We start from the raw sequence: 20,300 nt of genomic DNA, 5'->3' as shown, positions 1-20,300 counted from the left end.
AAGTGTCCAGGACTTCAGGTGTTCCTGAGGAGAGAAAGTGAAGCTAGAATTTTGGGATGATAGTAAGTAAGGGGGAATGTCTACCCCATACTACGGCCACTGTTCACTCATACAAGCTCCCCCACGTACCCAGCAATTGGACATGTTCATGGCAAGCACGATGTGTTCTCCTAGATCACGTTTTTTTCCTGGCTTGGGCAGGGATGTGTCTGCTTGTAGTTTTGTATAAAGGGATGGAATTACTATGGGTGATCTTAGGGGGAGTTGTTGGTTTTGGCTTTTGCTTTGGCTATAATCTGTTGTCTCTTTATGTCTTCTAGCACTTGAGTGTTTACACCCCATTGTCCAATTTTAGTGAAGCAAAGCTGCTGCTTACCTTTTGGACATATAGCCCCATTACGACTGCCAGATACTTCTAGATTTTTTACTTTATAATAACTTTTCCCTGATTCACCGCATTCCTTGACTAAAGTTCCATAGTAGGCTTTTTCCCTATGAGTATGGTAAGTACAGGATTATTGCATTTTCCCTCCATAGTGGAAAGACTGATAACACTCATGCAGCTTGGAGGGGCTGCTGTGCACAGCAGGACAGCTATGGACAGTATTAGGATTGTCGTGAGGGATATTTCTGTATTAAGAATTTTGGTTGAATCCCAGCACTTTGGGAGGCCAAAGCAGGCGGATCACCTGAGGTTAGGAGTTCAAAACTAGCCTGGGCAAAATGGCGAAACCCCGTCTCTACTAAAATACAAAAAATTAGCTGGGCATGGTGGTGGACACCTGTAATCCTAGCTACTCGGGAGGCTGAGACAGGAGAATCACTTGAACCCAGGAGGTGGAGGTTGCAGTGAGCCTAGATCATGCCACTGCACTCCAGCCTGGGCAACAGAACAAGACTCTCCATCTCAATTAAAAAAAAAAAAATTTGGTTTGAAGTGAGGCACAGCAAGTGGTTGGGGCAATGCAGGTTGTTTCTGAAAGCAGGTGATTAGTCTTCCTCATGTTTAGACTTTCCAGGGAGTTTTGGTCCTTAAGAAAATTTTTGGTTAATTTAAGCTTGGTAGGAGAAATTGGCCTGGATGACCACTTAGCTGTTGATGTTCTGGAGGAAGAAGTAGCCTCGGGGATGAGCTTGACCCTGGTGCGATGGATCCAGTGGGGGGTCCTTGGATTCTCCCTGCAGTTGGCATGCTGAGTATCACAGTGTAGGGGCCTGTCCACTTTGGTTGTAGCTTTTTGTGAGGGTCAGGTTGGCAGATAAACATGTCTTTGCCTGCAAGACAGTTACGATGAGAGGACGAGGAGGTATCTACAGGGAGAGGCGTGGCCTCATTTGCTGCTTCACAAATGAAAGACCATGTCTGGATCAGGGAGGGGAGGTGATTCCCAAGTGGCTCAGAGTCTGGTAAGGATGGAGGCCCTAGGACAAAAGTTCGGCCATACATGATTTCAAAGGGACTATAAAAAGAAGGTGCTTTTGGTGTCGTGTGGAGTCTCATGAGCGTGAAGGGAAGATTTTTTTGTCCACCGACTACAGGTTTCTAGAGCCAGCTTGGTGAGTTGGGCTTTTAAGAACTGAGTTGACTTTTTCAACTTTGCCTGAAGATTGAGGCCTGCAGGGTTGTGTGGAGAACTCATTTTATTCCTAAGGATGTAGAGACACCTTGGGTAATCTGGCTGATAAAGGCGGGCCTGTTATTGGACTGGATGGATGTTGGGAGTCTGAAACAGGGAATTATATGCATGATGAGGGTTTGCATGATGATATTTGCACCTTCCGAAGTTGCTGGGAATGCTTTTACCCACCTGGAGAAAGTGCCGATAGCGGAGCTCTGTATTGGGCGGCATATGAGTGAAGTCTACTTGCCAAATCTTGCCTAGGTACCTGGCCCCGGGCTTGGTGGATAGGAGAAGGTGGTAGCCAGAGGGAGCTCTGGGGTGACACTGAGTGGCAGATAGAGCAGGATTGAGTAATCTCTCGAACATGACTAGAACGGTGAGGACAAGTGAGAACAGGGCGGAGAAGTTGCAAGAGAAGTTTGTAACTGACATGGAAAGAGTTTTAGAGGCTTTGGAAGATGGGGATTGTTTGAGAGTGAGGAATAATGAAGTGCCCTTCCTTGACATACCATTGTCCTTGCATTTGAAAGGTTTGGGCTTGGAAGTCCTCCTTTTCTTCTAAGGAGTAAAGAGTAGAGAACGAGGACAGGGACAGAAAACTGGCCTTGCACAGGTTATAAGGCTACTTGTTTGGCTACCTGATCTGCTAGAGCATTTTCGGGTGATATAGGACTGTCTGGTGTTTGGCGGCCCCTGCAATGAATGATGGCAACTTTCTGTGGCAGTCTGGCAGCTTGAAAGAGTTTACTGATGAGAGTGCCATTTATGACAGGAGTGTTTTTTGCAGTTAGCAAACCCCATTCTTTCCAGATGGAATAGTGTGAGTACACTATGTGGAGAATCTGAATATATGTTAATATGTTGTCTGGCTGCTAGAGTGAGAGCTGAGTGAGAGCAATGAGCTCCACCTTCTGGGAGGTGTTGCCTAGGGGAAACGGATTGGCTTCAATAGTGTGGGGGGTGACACTATAGCATAGCCAGCATGTTGGCGTCCTTGATATAGGAAGGAGTTGCCATCTACAAACCAAGTAAAGGAGGCATCTGGAAGGGGTTGGTCTGTTAGGTTTGGAAAATGTATAAGAAAGGTTTGAACAATGTTTACACAGAAGTGTGCAGGGTCTTGTGCGGTAGTAGCTTCAGGTAAGAGTGTGGCTGGGTTTAGAGGGGAGCTGGTTAGCCTGGCGATTTGGGGAGTTTCTATGAATAAAGTATACGGTTGGAGGAGAGATAAGACTTAGTGCACTGTGGTGAGCTAACATGTCTTTGATGTTATGGGTTGAATAAACTGTTAATGTTGGCATGAAAAGATAGTTTTAGGCTTTCAAGGGTGAGGACAGCAGCTGCCACCAGTGCCTGGAGGCAGGCAGCTGAGAACTGTGGCTTTAAGCTGTTTGGAGAGGTAGGGAACAACCTGGAGAGTGGGTCTTTAGACTGGGTTAGAACGCCTAGTACAACTCCACACTGTTCGTTGGTATAAAGGGAGAAAGGTTTGGTGAGGTCTTGGAGAGTGAGGACGGGGGCTGAGGTGGGAGCCTTTTGGAGTAGAAGGAAAGGTTGGGTAATAATGCTGTGCAGGGTTTAAAGGCTCATGGAGAGGACCTTTAGCCGCTTGGTATAATGGTTTGGCAAGTGGAGCAAAGGAGGGAACCCAGAGCCTAAAGTATCCTGGTAGTCCTAGAAAAAAGAGAATGTCTTGCTTAGCGTGTGGAGGAGGGAGGGACATGCAGTTGGAAGGATATGCGGTTGGTTGTGAGCCCTCGGGTTTTCAGGGTAGGGGCTAGGCCTAGGTAGGTGACTGAGGAGGTGCATATTTGTGCTTTTTTAGGAGAAACCTGATATCCCCATTCTGCCAGGAAGTTCAAAAGATAGTATGGGCATGGCAGTCCTTTTGAGAGGAAGCTACACAGGAGCAGATCATCAACATATTGAAGGAGAATGGATGGTTTTAGAGATAAGGTACAAAGGTGGCAAGCAAGGGCCAGTCCAAAAAGGTGGGGGCTGTCTCTGAAACCTTGAGGTAGTATGCACTAGGTGAGCTGATGTGAAAAGTGGGTGTCAGAGTCTTCCCACATAAAGGCAAAGAGGTTTTGAGAATCAGGGAGCAAAGAAATTGTGAAAAAAAGCATCCTTTAGGTCAAGGATGGAAAAATGGGTGGTTTTGGAGGGAACTACAGAGAGTAAAGTGTATGGGTTAGGAACTACTGGACATACTGGAAGTATGGTTTGGTTAATGAGTCTGAAGTCCTGGACTAAGCAGTAAGTTCCATCTGACTTTTTAACAGGTAGAATTGGTGTGTTAAAAGGTGAGTTTGTTGGGCAGAGTAGGTGACTTGCGAGGAGGTGGGAAATGATAGGCTTTAGGCCTACGAGAGCTGCTTGGGGGATGGGATACTGCTTCTGTGATAGGAACTGGGTGGGGTTTTTAAGGGTAATGCAAATAGGGATGTGGTGTTTCACGACTGAGGGTGTGGAAGTATCCCAAACAGCGGGGTTAACTACGGATGGGGGATAAGGAAAGGTTGCATGTTTTAGGGTGGGAGGTTGGAGGAGTAGAAGAAAGTTAGAAGCACCAGAGGGGTCTGGGTGGATGTGTTGGGTACTGTGGGGAACATGGAAATGGAGAGTAGTCTGGAGTTTTGAAAGGATATCTCTGCCTAGGAGTGGAGCTGGGCATGAGGGCAGGACTAAGGAAGAGTGAGTAAAGGAAAAGGTGTTCAGGGGACAGAAGAGTGGAGGGGTGGCTCAGGGTTTGGAGACTTGTCCATCAGTTCCCACAACAGAGACTTTGGAGGACCCGGTGGGTTCTGAAAAATTAGGTAAATCAGAGTAGGTTGCCTCAGTATCGATTAAAAAACATACTGGCCTGCCTGCCACCATCAGGGTTACCCTTGGCTCGGATGTAGAGATGGTAGTTGCCAGGGCTCCATTCCAGGGCACCATCAGTCTACAGCGGCAAGGCAGTTAGATTGAATAGGAGATTTTGGCTGGCTCAGGAAGGGATGGGGGCAGTCCTTTCCAGGCCGCCCACAGTCCAACTTCCCTTGGGGTCCTCCACAGAGGGGGCACGGCCTGGTAGGCTTACCTGGGTTTAGGCATTATCTGGCCCAGTGGCCTTTATTGCCGCACTTGAAACAGGCACCAGGTGGAGGTGGATTACTAGGTGGCTTCCAAGTGGAGCTGTGGCCCTATAGGCCTGCAGGGCCCCTGATGGCAGAGGCAAGCATTTGAAACTCTGCCTGTTTTTGCCTTTTACTTTCCTCATCATGATTGTTAAAGACTATGAAGGCTAAATTAAGAAGGTCTCATTGTGGGGTTTGAGGGCCATCATCAAGTTTCTGAGGCTTGCGTGGGATATCCGGGGTGGATTGGGAGATAAACCAAAGATAGTGGTTCCTCTGGGCTGGCTGGGCCTGAGTTGGTATACTTTCTCATTGCTTCAGTTAAATGAGAGAGAAAGGGCTCGGTATTTGTTGGGACCTTGGGTGATTTCTCAGTTTTTCGTAGTTGACTGCTTTACAGGCACCCTTTTTGAGTCCTGCAAGGAGACACACAATCATGTGGTCTTGACGGTGGTATCCAGGGGGACCCTCTTGTTAATCCCAGTGGGGTCCGGGTTAGGGACTGCCTCTGTGCCTATAGGCTGGGCAGAAGCCTGGTGGTGAACTGTATCAGCATGCACCTGAGCTAGTGTCCAGATATGGTCCTGGTCTTCTGGGGTGAGGGTGGAAGAGAGGATAACATAGAGGTCATGCCAAGTTATTTCATAAGACTGGGTAAGGTACTGAAACTCTCTAATATAAGAGGTAGGGTCTTCTGGAAATGAATTGAGTCTTTCATTAATTTAAGAGAGATCAGTGAGGGAGAAGGGAACATGGACTCTTACGTATCCTTCAGTTTCTGCTCCTTCCCAAAGAGGGCACTCTAGCACAGGCGCTGAAGTAGGGGTGGGGCATGGGCCAAAGATGATGCCTGAGTATGTGCCAGAGAGAAGGAAGAACCTGGAAGTGGTTCCTGCTGAAGATTCGAAGGGGGAACGAGTCTTGAATTAATAGGCAGTGGAGGATAAATAGGGGTGTAAGGTAGAGGAGAATAGGTACATACAATGCTAGAATTGTCCTGAGAAGAGGATGGTGTAGGAAAAGAAGTGGATACTTTTGGAGGTGGTGCTTGCTGGGAAGGTAGCAGTTGGGAAGGTTGTAGCTCAGAAGATGGAGGCTGGGAAAATGGCGGCTGGGAAGATGGTGGCTGAGAAGACAAAGAGGAGGCTGGGGGGCGGGTAGAGAAGGTGGTTCAGAGGGAGAGGCAGGGACTGGGAGGGGTGGACAGCAGTCTGCTGGATTGAATGAGAAAAAGAGGTAGGGTCGGGAGGAGAAAGGTGATCTGGGTGGCCAGAATGGAGGAGGAGGATTTGAACAGGTGAGCAAGAATTGCAGCAGTCAGGTTGTGATCTGAGTGCAAAAAAGGCTTGGACATAGGAATTTCTTCCCATTTTTTCCAGTTTTCGGCAATAATTGCTTAAGTCAGTTAAAGCTGTAAAGTCGAATTTCCATTTGTGGGCCATTTGGACCCATTATCCAATTTGTACTGTGGCCAGACAGAAGAATTGTAAAAAAAGACAAGGCGCTTAGGGCGGGTATCTTGCCTGAGGCCTAAGGTTTGCAGGTTTTTTATGAGGCAGCCTAGAGGGCTGTCCTTTGGAACACAAGACTGGGAAGTTCCCCTAACTGAGGATAGGCTCGGGACAACAGGGAAAAGGAGACCATCCTGGATGGCTGGAGGGAGACAATAAAAGGAGTGATCGTCACTGCTGTCCTTTTCATTCCTGGAATGGGATCAAATGGCTTAGAGGCGTGCCCCTAAGACCAGATGATCAGTGAGTGCCTGGCATGCACTGGAGTCTTCTTGGACCAATGTTGGATTTTTGGACCAGAGAAAGCAAGAGAGGCTGTGTGGAGTTTTCTCTGTTAACTGGGCTTCCAGGAAACTTACCAGTAGGTGAGATCAGTGACCAATGTGCAGTACAGAGAGGTGACTGGAGGCTGAGGGGCTTCCTTTGTCTGGCTGCTCTGGCCTTCTCTCCAGGGTGGAGGAGTAGGTCCACCGGAACGCGGACTGGAGTCCCTCCTGGGTTTCGGCACCAGATGCAAGTCTCTATTATCAGTTCAAACCCCCCGAGAGCACGCCAACAAACAACACAAGGCAGTGTGGGGCAACACGCCGTTTTAATGAGTGCCTGGCTGCCGATGAGCAGAGGCCTAAAATGGCATCAGCCCCAAGTGAGGGCGAGGCAGGAGTTTTATAGTCTCCTGCAAACAGGAAGTATCCCAGTCTGACATAATGGCTATGTGGTACATTGACAGCCTCTCTTTCAGTCTTCAGGGGTACTTGTCTTCTGGCCTGCCCTCTTCCGGCTTCTGCTCTCTTGCTGACCCACACTGCTGGGGCAAGTTGTCTTGTACCTCGGGACCGGGCCTGAAGAGACAGGAGTTATCCCCCAAGCTTTCAGGCCCGGGGAGAATCTTTCAGTTATTACTTCTCATGTTCCTTTCCTTCTCTTTAGTTAGCCTCCTGGATCTGACCTCCATGCAGCTTGGTCTTTTCCCTCAGGTTATCTGCACTGGGTCTCTTATGAGATATTTTCTCCAGCAATTCTTCTGACCACTAATGTTATTTTCAAAGTCAGTCATTCTCTTTTTCTGTTGGATGTTGAACTTTTAATTAAGAAATCGTTTGGGTGTTTTTTTTTTTTAGTTTCTGAAAATCTTTTTTTTTTCGGTTCTATAATTCCATGATATTTTCATTAAAATTCTCTTCTGTCTCTTCCATTTGTTCAGCTTCACTAGACATCTCTCGTATTTCTGTTTGCTGGTCATCTTTCTTCCCATGCCCTGTACGTGAGTTTAACTTTTCCGGGCCTACTCAAGCTATTATTTCCTCAGCATCCGCCAGCAGCCGGTTATACACATCTCTGGGGCAGTAGCAAACTAAGTGGTGAGAGATGCAGTGGCTTCAGTTCTCATGGGCCTGTGAGACCTCTTACCATCTGATGTGTTTCTGTGAGGAGCTGTTTTGCTCCCAGAATTTTTCAGTTTCAAACAGCCGTTCTTTCTCAACTACAAAGATTGGAAAGCCCTTCACTAGAGAGCCACCTTTAAGGTTTTCTGAGGTCGGCAGGTCTGTTGCAGCAAACTGCAAGTGAGGTCCTCTTAGGAAGTGAGCCATAGCAGTGTCTGTAGTTGGAAAAATATACAGCAATTTAAATCATGAATTTGATCTGTCTCTGCTGGCTTGCAGTTTATTCATTATATTTAGGTGAAAAGGTCACAAAATCATGTTTATCTTTGTAATTGAACACCCCTCTGTATATAAGTTCATATATGTTGGTGTGCACACGGAGAAAGGAAAAGAAACCTACACACCTTTTGGTTTGGTTCTGTGTCCCCAGCTAAATCTCATCTCAAATTGTAACCCCCATGTGTTGAGGGAGGGGCCTGATGGGAGGTGATTGGATCATGGGGGTGCATTTCCTCCTTGCTGTTCCCGAGATAGTGAGTTCTCATGAGATTTGATGATTTTAAAGTGTGGGGCAGTTCCCCCCTCACTCTCTCAGTGCTCTTCCTGCTCTGCCATGGTATGACATGCTTGCTTTCCCTTCACCTTCTACCAGTTATAAGTTTCCTGAGGCCTCCCAGTCATGCCTCATGTTAAGCTGGTGGAACTGTGAATCAAACTCAAATCAGCAAGAAAAAAATAATCCCATCAAAAAGTGGACAAAGGATATGAATAGACAAATTCTCAAAAGAAGATACACAAATGACCAACAAACATATGAAAAATATGCACAACATCACTAATTGTCAGAGAAATGCAAATTAAAACCACAATGAGATCCCACCTTACTACTGCAAGAATAGCCATAATCAAAAATCAAAAAATAATAGATGTTGGTATGAATGTGGTGAAAGGGAACACTTTTACACTGCTAGTGGGAATGTAAACTAGTATAACACTATGGGAAATAGGATGGAGATCCCTTAAAGAACTAAAAGTAAAACTACTATTTGATCCAGCAATCTCACTACTGGGTATCTACCTAAAGGAAAAGAAGTTATTATGTGAAAAATACACTTACATATGCATGTTTATAGCACCACAATTCACAATTGCAAAAATATGAAACCAGCCTAAATGCCTGTCAACCAATGAGTGGATAAAGAAAATGTGATAGGCCCAGCACAGTGGCTCATGCCTGTAATTCCAGCACTTTGGGAGGCTGAGGTGAGTGGATCATGAGGTCAAGAGTTAGAGACAAGCCTGACAAACATGAGGAAACCCCATCTCTACTGAAAATACAAAAAGTAGCTGGGCGTGGTGGTGCGTGCTTGTAATCCCAGCCCTTTCAGGAGGCTACTCAGGAGGCTGAGGCAGGAGAATCACTTGAATCCAGGAGGCTGCAGTGAGCTGAGATCATGCCACTGCACTCCAGCCTGGGTGACAGAGCAAGACTCCATCTCAAAAAGAGAGAAAAAAAGAAAATATGATATAGATACATGGTGGAATATTACTCAGCCATAAAAAGGAACAAAATCACAGTATTCAAAGCAACTTGGATGGAGTGGGAGGCCATTATTCTAAGTGAAGTAACTTAGAAATGGAAAACCAAATATCATATGTTCTCACTCATAAGTGGGAGCTAAGCTATGAGGACACAAAGGCGTAAGAATGATACAATGGACTTTGGGGACTTGGGGGGAAGGGTGGGAGGCAGGTGAGGGCTAAAGACTACACATTGGGTACAGTGTACACTGCTTGGGTGATGAGTGCACCAAAATCTCAGAAATCACCACTAAAGAACTTATCTATGTAACCAAAAACTACTTGTTCCCCCAAAATTATTGAAATTAAAAAAAGAAATAATTTCATTGTAATAATGCCCAAGAAAACCTCTTGAATGTCACCTGAAGGTAATCCTAAAACTCATTTTTGTCTATATTTACAAAATTTGCTTTAACTTATAGACAAACATGATTATGTTAAAACTTCATAAATTTGCATTTCCAGGCTAAAAGTATAACTTGATTTCACTATTTTGAGCTTGTTTTATTTGCAAATTTTTATTTTAGCCTTTCTGATAGTATACATATGGTAGTTTGAAGTATTTCAAGTTAAAATTTTAATTTCAAATGAGCTGACTCACATTAAAACACCAAGCACAATACTGGATAGTATATTAGATACTCAAAGACTTCTTTCTGTTTCCTGCCTGACATACAAAGAACTTTTAGAAATTAATAAAAATATGATTTCCAACAATAAAATATCAAAGGATAAGAACAGACAATTCACAAGAGAAGAATTACCAATGGCCAATAAACATATTTACAAGATACTCAGATTAATTAGTAAGGGAATGTAAAGTAAAACTAATCTTTTTTATCCTTTTTGTCTACAATAATTTTAAAGAGTTAATTCCTAGTAGTGAAAAGATGGGATAAAATGAGAATTCTCTCCTATTACCAATGGAGCCTATTGTTTCATTATCTGGGTACCACACAATATATTAACTGTAGCTCTATTGTTGGATAATTGCATTTCACAAGATTGGCAAAAAACATCTCCAAATGTTGGGATATTAGAAAGATAATTAGGAAAAAGACTGGGCTCAGTGGCTTGTGCCTATAATCCCAGCACTTTGGGAGGCCGAGGTAGGCAGATTACCTTAGGTCAGGAGTTCGAGACGAGCCTGGCCAATATGGTGAAACCCCATCTCTACTAAAAATACAAAAATCAGCTGAGTGTGGTGATGGGCTTCTGTAATCCCAACACTCAGGAGGCTGAGGCAGGAGAATCACTTGAATCTGGGAGGCAGAGACTGTAGTAAGTGGAGATCACGCCACTCCAGCCTGGGAGACAGAATAAGATGCCATATAAAAAAAAAAAAAAAAGATATTTAGGAAAAAACCCAACTGACTAGAAATTAAAAATACTTAAAAATAATATTAAATTTATTAAATACTATAAATGATAAATTTGTTAAGTATAAATTAAGTTTATTAAATATTATAAATATTAAATATAAAAATACATTTTTGGAGAGAGAAAATGGCAGATAGAAGGTAGGACTAACTTGCAGCTTCCACTTGGGCAGACAGAGCAACATGTGGAGTCCCACATCATGAACTTTTCCTCCAGGAACTACCACAGGAACATACTAGGAAAGCTGAGAGAATACACAGACCCTCTGAAGGAGGTTTGCTGGATTGCTGCTGCAGGCTACGTGGGTCAGCTGAGGAATTGTGAGTTGGCTTGTTTCCTCAGCTAGGAGGCTGGAGGCTTGAGGCTTATAGCCTGGGGCAAGTTCTCAACCCTGCTCACTGGCTACCTGGAAATAAACTTGGTGCTATTTGGGGGGCATAGTGGGGGCCCTTTCAAACTGTGGACTGCATGGAAGTTGGGTAAGGCCTGTGGCTGCTGGCTTTCCCCAACTTCCCTGGTGACCTGTGTGACACAGCAGAGGCAGCCATAATCCTCCTGGGGACATAACTCCATTGGCCTGTGAATCACACTGCCGACCCCCACAACAGCAGCAACAAGCCCTGCCAAGGAGAGTCTGAGCTCAGACGTGCCTAACCCTGCTCCTCCCCTCAACCCTGTGGTCTTTCTCTACCTGCCCTGGTAATCAAAGACAAAGGACATAATCTCTTAGGAGCTCTATGGCCCCACCCACTGCTTGATCCTCCCTATACTATGGCGACTGATGTGCTCTTGAAAGTGCCACCTCTTGACTGAAGGCCAACCAACAAAACCAGTACACTTAACAAAAATACAACTAAGAACCCTCACAGAGTCCACTTCACTCCCCTCTTCCTCCACTAGAGGAGGTGTTGATATCTACAACTGAGACCTAAAGATGGATCACATCACAGGACTCCTTGCAGACACTCCCCAGTATCAGCCCGGAGTCTGGTAGCTCCACTGGGTGTCTAGATCCAGAAGAGAGATAATAATCACTGAAGTTTGACGCTCAGGAAGCCACATCCCTAGGGGAAAGGGGTGAGCAGCACATCAAAGGAGCACCCCTGTGGAACAAAAGAATCTGAACAGGAGCCCTTGAGTCACAGATCTTCCCTCTGATATACTCTACTCAAATGAGAAAGAACCAGAAAAACAGTTCTGGAAATATGACAAAACAGGGTTCTTTACCACACCCAAAAATCACACTACCTCACCAGTAATGGAGCCAAACCAAAATAAAAATCTCTAAATCACAACTTCTGGAAATGAGGGACATACTCAGAGAATTGCAAAATCCACTAGAAAGTCTCAGCACCAGAACTGAACAAGTTGAAGAAAGAACTTCAGAGCTCAGGGCTTTTGAATTAATCCAATCCAACAAAGAAAAAGAAAAAAGTACTTAAAAAAATGAACAAGCCTCCAAGAAGTTTGGGATTATGTTAAATGACCAAACCCAAGAATAATTGGTGTTCCTGAGGAAGAAAAGAACTCTAAAAGTTTGGAAAACATATTTGAGGGTAAAATTGAGGAAAACTTCCCTGGCCTCACTAGAGATCTAGACATCCAAATACAAGAAGCTCAAAGAACACCTGTGAAATTCATTGCAAAAAGATTATCAACTAGGCATGTAGTCATCAGGTTATCTAAAGTCAAGAGGAAATAAAGAATCTTAAAGAGCTGTGAGGCCAAAACATCAAGTAACCTATAAAGGAAAACCTGTCAGATTAACAGCAGATTTCTCAGCAGAAACCCTGCAAGCTAGAAGGGATTGGGGTCCTATCTTTAGCATCCTTAAACAAATCAATTATCAGCCACGAATTTTGTATCTAGCAAAACTAAGCTTCATAAATAAGGGAAGATATGGTCTTTTTCAGATAAACAAATGCTGAGAGAATTGTCACTACCAAGCTAGCACTAAAAGAATGGCTCAAAGGAGCTCTAAATCTTGAAACAAATCTCTAGAATACACCAAAATAGAATCTCCTTAAGCATAAATCTCACAGGACCTATAAAACAACAACACAATGAAAAATCCGAGGTATTCAAGCAACAAATTGCATAATGAATAGAATAGCACCTCACATCTCAATAATAATGTTGAATGTAAATGGTCTAAATGCTCCACTTAAAAGATACAGAATGGCAGAATGGATAAGAATTCATCATCCAAGTATCTACTGTCTTCAAAAGATTCATCTGACACATAAGGACTCACATAAACTTAAGGTAAAGGGGTGGAAAAAGATATTCCATGCAAATGGACATCAAAAGTGAGCACGAGTATCTATTCTTATATTGGACAAAACAAACTTTAAAGCAGCAGCAGTTAAGAAAGACAAAGAGGGATATTATGTAATGATAAAAGGATTAGTGCAACAAGAAAATGTCATAATCCTAAATATATATGCACCAAACACCAGAGCTTCCAAATTTATAAAACAATTAACTACTAGACCTAAGAAATGAGATAGCAACACAATAATAGTGGGGGATGTCAGTATTCTACTGATAGCACTAGACAGGCCCTCAAGACAGAAAGTCAACAAAGAAACAATGAACTTACACTATACCCTACAACAAATGGACTTAACAGATGTTTACAGAACATTCTACCTAACAACTGCAGAATACACATTCTGTTCATCAGCACATGAAACATTCTTCAAGACAGACCACATGACAGGCCACAAAACAAGTCTCAACAAATTTAAGAAAATTGAAATTATAGTAAGTACTCTCTCAGACCACAGTGAAATAAAATTGAATATCAAATGCAAAGGGAACCCTCAAAACCATGCAAATACGTGGAAGTCAAATAACCTGCTCCTGAATGATCATTGGGTCAACAATAACATCAAGATGGAAATTAAAAAATTTATTTGAACTAAACAAGAATAGTGACACAACCTATCAAAACCTCTGGAATACAGCAAAGGTGATGCTAAAGTTCATAGCATTAAGTGCCTACATCAAAAAGTCTAAAAGAGCATAAATAGAAAATCTGAAGTCACTCCTCAATGAGCTAGAGGCACTTCTTTTCCCAGAGAAAAAGAGAACTTAAAAAAATGAATTTAAAAAATGAACTTCTTTTCCCACAGGAAGGAAATGAAGTCATTATATGAAAAAGCTACCTGCACACACATGTTTGTAGCAGCATAATTTGCAATTGCAAAAATATGGAACCAGCCCAAATGCCCATCAATCAACGACTGGATGAAGAAAATGTGATATATATATGTATAGATAGATAGATAGATAGACCATGGAATACTACTCAGCAATAAAATGGAATAAAATAATGCTTTTGCAGCCACCTGGATGGCATTGGAGACCATTATTCTAAGTGAAGTATCTCAGGGATGGAAAACCAAACAGCATATGTTCTCACTCATAAGTGGGAGCTAAGCTATGAGAATACAAAGGCATAAGAATGACACAATGGAATGTGGGGACTCCAGGGAAATGGTGGGAGGGGAGTGAGGGATAGAAGACTACACATTGGGCACAGTGCACAGCCACTCAGGTGATAGGTGCCCCCAAATCTCAGAAATCACCATTAAAGAACTTACTCATATAACCAAACACCACCTATTCCACAAAAACCTATTGAAATAAAAAATAATAATACATTTTAAAACCAGGAACTATAAAATAAATTTTAAAATATTTTGAACTAAATTATAATGAAAATATGACATATTAAAACTTGTAAGACAGAATTAATCAGTGGTTAGAGGGAAATTTATATAAATATATATGAAAAGGAAAAAGGCTATAAATCAACATCCTACAGTTTCACCTAGAAAAGAAACTAGAAAAGAATCCCTCCAAGCCAGATTAGAAGGGAGAAAATATTAAAGATAACACAAATTAATAAATTTAAAAACATACACAGAGAAACTTAGGTCAGATGTTAATTCTTTGAAGATTAGTAAGTTAATTAAGGAAAACAGAGAAAAAAATTATTGATATTCTGAATGAAAAGGAGGATGTCACTACTGATCTTATATTGATAAGAGGAAATTTTGAACAACTTTATGCCAGAAACTTTGAAAATTTAGATGAAATTGGAAAATTTCTGAAACAACACAGCATACCAAAACTAATAGAAGAAATAAAATTGGAATGGTGTAATATTAATTAAATAAATAAAAATTATTAAAGAGACCCCCTCCCTACCATAACCACAGACACATACATTCTAAATACCTAGGCTTCACTGCGGACTTTTCTCAAATTCTTAAGTAAGAAGTAACATAAACGAAAGCTTCCAAAGAACAGAAGACAGGAAATGCTTCTCAACTTTTTTTTTAATGAGGTCAGCATAATCTCAATAACTAAAACATGGCAAGGACATTTTAAAGAAAAATACAGTCTAATATCCCACATGAACATAGATGCAAATATCTCAATCAGAATATTAGCAAATTGGATTCAGCAATATACAAAAAGGAGAATATGTGATTACTAAATGGGAATTTATTTCAAAAATGCAAGTGTGTTGTTAATATTTAAAATTGAATTAATTTAATTTGCTTTATTCTCCAAAGAGAGAAAAATTATCATTTTGATTGGTATACTAAATAGTATTTCACAAAGTTCAACATCCATTCATAATAAAAAAACTCTTCAAATTATGTACAAAATATTAATATAAACAAAATATTAAAGATCTATGATTTTGGAACTCTTCACAAAGCTTTCAAAGCATGTTCCCACTTGTAAGGATGTACCAGATGCTGTACTTGATATGGAACATGCAAAGCCCAATAAGACCTCTTTTCCTGATAATCGTGCTTCCTTACCTTTTGAAAACCATGACACAACAGAAGATAATATATGTTATGTCCACCTATGGTAAAAAGAGGTAGTTGGTTATGCCTAGAAATTCTGGCCCAAGGCTCTGGCCAACATAGATATTGTCCAGGCTATGCCACTTTACGAGTTGAGATTAGTATCTGTCCACATTTGAAATCCATTTGTGCCTTAAGAAATCCATTGCCAGCCTTTCCTCTTTTGTTCCAGCCTTTCTTTTACAAAAGATCCTGTGAACATCTCATGTCTCCAGTGGGAGAACTGGTACTTCCTCTAGATGCCTTTGGATCTACATGAGCTAGAATTCTTAAGTTCTTCCTCAATCTTGGTCTCTTGGTGCATCTAGGCTATTCACAACTTGTTGCATGGAAGCAATAATTGATGTCTTGTTAGTCTATTTACTTCCTCCACTTCTGCCTCTGTTCTTTCACCGTGTAGTATGTATTTTCCTCATCTAGAGGGACACATGATTTCCATTATATGACGTACAGTGCAATTTGGCTTTGAAATAGCTGAGATAAAAGTTTTCATTTGCAATGGGACTGTGGCTGAAGTAAATGATAGGTAAACATTTCTTAAAGTGATATGTGATCGTTGAATTTATGCTTATTTTAAAATTTATTAAATTTTTTATCCTAATTCTGTATATAGCTTTCTTAGTTCTTTACAGTTGGTGAATGCAAATTCTCTATACAGGTCTCAGAAAAATCTGACATATACAAAATGTGAACTCATGTCTAGTTTACAAATATGTTTTATTTAAATTAATTTATAAATGTTGAACAGATAATAAATTGGTGGGTTTACTGTGATACCTAGTTAGATACCAAATTGAGGGATGATTTAGAAGATTATTATAATATATTCACACATGAGAGTTTAATTGATTCATTGTGATATCCTTTTATGGTAGCATAAATATTTAGAACAATGGTCCATGTTCATAGCATTAATTCTTACTAGGATTAGATTATAGCTGGACAAAATAATTACATAAATGCACAAACTGAAGTAACAGGAATAGCCAGAACAAGATTCCCGAGGCTGGTTTACAGTTGTCCGATTGCTGCTGGTGGTAGGAGCCTTAGAGATGATGAGCTTGGTGTAGGAATGTTAGTAGCAAGCATTGGCCAAGCAGAATGTTGTTTAATGAGGCTAGGCCATAGGAAACAGTAAAGGCTATGACCCCATAATAAAACTTTATGAGGCTACAACTTCCTAATTCTAAACAGTCAGAAATGAATTAACAACCCCAAATCATTAAAGGCAAAATGATTCAGTTGTTATTCTCCAACTTATAATGAGACAATTCTATAACCACACACTTTAGTGTATGATTTGGGGATTCCTAAGTAAAGAGACATTTTTACTAAAATAAACTAGTAACTAAGTTGCCTATAATAAATTATTCACTAATAGATTGGTAAGAAAGTAATGAAAAAGGTGTATTATGAAATGGGTAAAAGCATTCTTAATGTGTAATGATTTTTGAGGCAATTGGGAGAGAGGGTATAAAGACAGTTTATGAAGGTATTCCTAATTATCAGTATAAATTCTATAAATTCTTTAGTTTTCTTCAAACCACTTATACAAATTTCTTGGTAAAATTATTTCTAACTGTTTTGGATTTTTGTGTAGATGTTAAGACTTGTTAACCTCTAGTGGTTAATGGTATAAATGAATGCAAAAGTTTTATCTTGTATTTAGTTACATTGCTAATCAATTCTGTCAGTTTTCCAATTGATTCTTTGGCTTTTTCTGAAGAGTCTGATATGGTAATTAGCAATAGTATTAATATTGTGTCACCGTTAAGTATCAATAATGTTTAAAATGCATGTTTTTCACATGTACCCCAAAACCTAAAATGCAATAAAAAAAAAATGCCTTTATAAATGGTTTGTTCATACTGGGATCCAAATGAAATCCACATATTACATTTGGTGGATATGTTTCATGTAATCTATAACAACCCCCTCCTTTATTGTCATGACGTTTATTTATGGATAAATTTGATCATGTGCCCTGTAAAATTTCCCACAATCTGTATTTGGCTCATGACATGTCAACATGTTTCTCCATCTCCTCTATTTCCTGTAAACCAGTAGTTAAGTCCAACATCTTGAATGAATTCAGTACTAAATTTTTTCTGGCAAGTATTCTTCATAGGTGATACTGTATGCTTTCAATTGTATCATGCTAAGAGCATGGAAATGTCTGATTGTTACACTCTTATTAATGTGAAAATTGATCAGTGATTTCACATGATGTCAGACTGATTCATTCATTTAAAAACTTAGATCAGCTTTTTAACCTAATGATTTGAAGCAGTCATCAATAATCATTGCCAAGATCCATTATTTTGTTAAGGAATCTTAAAATGGTGATTTTTCTAATTTTGTCATTTTCCTGCATTTATTTACTCTGATTTTTCTACAAGGAACCTTGATCAACTGTGCCTATTCTCACATTCAGGTTCTAAGAGAAAAGATGAATGTTTAATTCAATTTGTAGAATAATGAGGGAGTTTGCAGCAGCCTCCATAAGTGACAGAATATTTTGTTTTTATTTTAGTGTATTCTGCAGAATATGGAACGTACTATATAAAAATATAAAAATATCTGTATTTTTCATCTACTTTAATTTACTGTAGTAATTTATTTTTTAATAATGAATGTCTTCATAAATCTGACATATGGCTTTTGGCTACTGCCCTTAAGAGTGAGTGTGTGTAGTATAGTTTGGAGTCTGGTAGTGTGATGCCTCCAGCTTTGCTTTTTTTGCTTATGATTGTCTTGGCTATGCAGGCTCTTTTTTGGTTCCACATGAAGTTTAAGGTGGTTTTTTCCAGTTCTGTGAAGAAGGTCAATGGTAGCTTGATGGGGATAGCATTGAATCTATAAATTACTTTGGGCAGTATGGCCATTTTCACGACAATGATTCTTTCTAACCATAAGCTTTGTGTCCTCTCTTATTTTCCTGAGCAGTGGTACAAACCACTAAGTGGTACAAAGTTCTCCTTGAAGAGGTCCTTCACATCCCTTGTAAGTTGTATTCCTAGATATTTAATTATCTTTGTAGCAATTGTGAATGGGAGTTCACTCATGATTTGGCTCTCTGTTTGTCTGTTATTGGTGTATAGGAATGCTTGTGATTTCTGCACATTGATTTTGTATCCTGAGACTTTGCTGAAGGATATTTTGGGCTGAGATGATGGAGTCTTCTAAACATACAATCAGGTCATCTGCAAATACAAAAAACTTGACTTCCTCTTTTCCTAATTGAATATTCTTTATTTCTTTTTCTTACCTGATTGCCCTGGCCAGAACTTCCAATACTATGTTGAATAGGAGTGGTGAGAGAGGGCACCCTTGTCTACAGTAATCAAAACAGCATGGTACTGGTACAAAAACAGAGATATAGACCAATGGAACAGAACAGAGCCATTGGAGGCAATGCCACACATCTACAACCATCTGATCTTTGACAAACCTGACAAAAACAAGCAATGGGGAAAGGATTCCCTGTTTAATAAATGGTTTTGGGAAAACTGGCTAGCCATATGCAGAAAGCTGAAACTGGACCCCTTCCTTGTACCTTATACAAAAATTAACTCCAGATGGATTAAAGATTTAAACATAAGACCTAACACCATAAAAACCCTAGAAGAAAACCTTGGCAGTACTATTCAGGACATAGGCGTAGGCAAGGACTTCAGGACTAAAACACCAAAACCAATGGCAACAAAAGCCAAAATAGACAAATGGGATCTAATTAAACTTAAGAGCTTCTGCACAGAAAAAACAAACAAACAAACAAAAAAACCCACCAACTATCATTAGAGTGAACCGGCAACCAACAGAATGGGAGAAAGTTTTTGCAGTCTACCCATCTGACAAAGGCTAATATCCAGAATCTACAAAGAACTTAAACAAATTTACAAGAAAAAAGCAAACAACCCCATCAAAAAGTGGGTGAAGGATATGAACAGACACTTTTCAAAAGAAGACATTTATACAGCCAACAAACATATGAAAAAATGCTCATCATCACTGGTCATTAGAGAAATGCGAATCAAAACCACATTGAGATACCCTCTCGTGCCAGTTAGAATGGTGATCATTAAAAATTCTGGAGACAACAGATGCTGGAGAGGATGTGGAGAAATAGGAACACTTTTACATTGTTGGTGGGAGTGTTATCTAGTTCAACCATTGTGGAAGATAGTGTGGCGATTCCTCAAGGATCTAGAAATAGAAATACCATTTGACCCAGCAATCCCATTACTGGATATATACCCAAAGGATTATAAATCATTCTGTTATAAAGACACATGCACACATATGTTCATTGTGGCAAGGTTTACAATGTAAAGACTTGGAACCAACCCAAATGCCTATCAATCAATGATAGACTGGATTAAGAAAATGTGGCACATATACACCATGGGATACTCTGTAGCCATAAAAAAGGATGAGTTCATGTCCTTTGCAGGAACATGAATGAATCTGGAAACCATCATTCTCAGCAAACTGACACAAGAAGGGAAAACGAAACACCACGTGTTCTCAGTCATAAGTGGGTCTTAAACAATGAGAACACATGGACACAGGGAGGGGAACATCATACACTGGGGTGTATCGGGGGTGGGGGAGTTAGGAGAGGGATAGCAGGGGGTGGGGGGATTGGGGAAGGATAACATTCGGAGAAATACCTAACGTACATGACAAGGGGATGGATGCAGCAAACCACCATGCCATGTGTATACCTATGTAACAATCCTGCACGATCTGCACATGTACCCCAGAACTTAAAAGTATAATTTAAAAAAAAAAAGAGTGAGTGTGTGTG

At 40.7% G+C, this 20,300-nt stretch overlaps 1 protein-coding gene across 1 annotated transcript; it reads right to left on the bottom strand.

Annotated features, from left to right (window-relative positions):
- Positions 1–254: 254 nt before the first annotated feature.
- On the bottom strand, positions 255–906 carry ERVH48-1 (endogenous retrovirus group 48 member 1, envelope). Its single transcript, XM_021666434.2, is given in 3 exon segments — positions 255–559; positions 562–661; positions 895–906. Coding segments are annotated over 3 exon segments (417 nt in total).
- Positions 907–20,300: the final 19,394 nt, after the last annotated feature.

Source organism: Aotus nancymaae, unplaced genomic scaffold, assembly GCF_030222135.1.
Source record: "Aotus nancymaae isolate 86718 unplaced genomic scaffold, 86718_ANA_hifiasm-v0.15.2.pri h1tg000007l, whole genome shotgun sequence".
NCBI lineage: Eukaryota > Metazoa > Chordata > Mammalia > Primates > Aotidae > Aotus > Aotus nancymaae.
The sequence above is the reverse complement of the archived record's forward strand: the minus strand, read 5'-3'. Positions and strand labels throughout refer to the sequence as shown.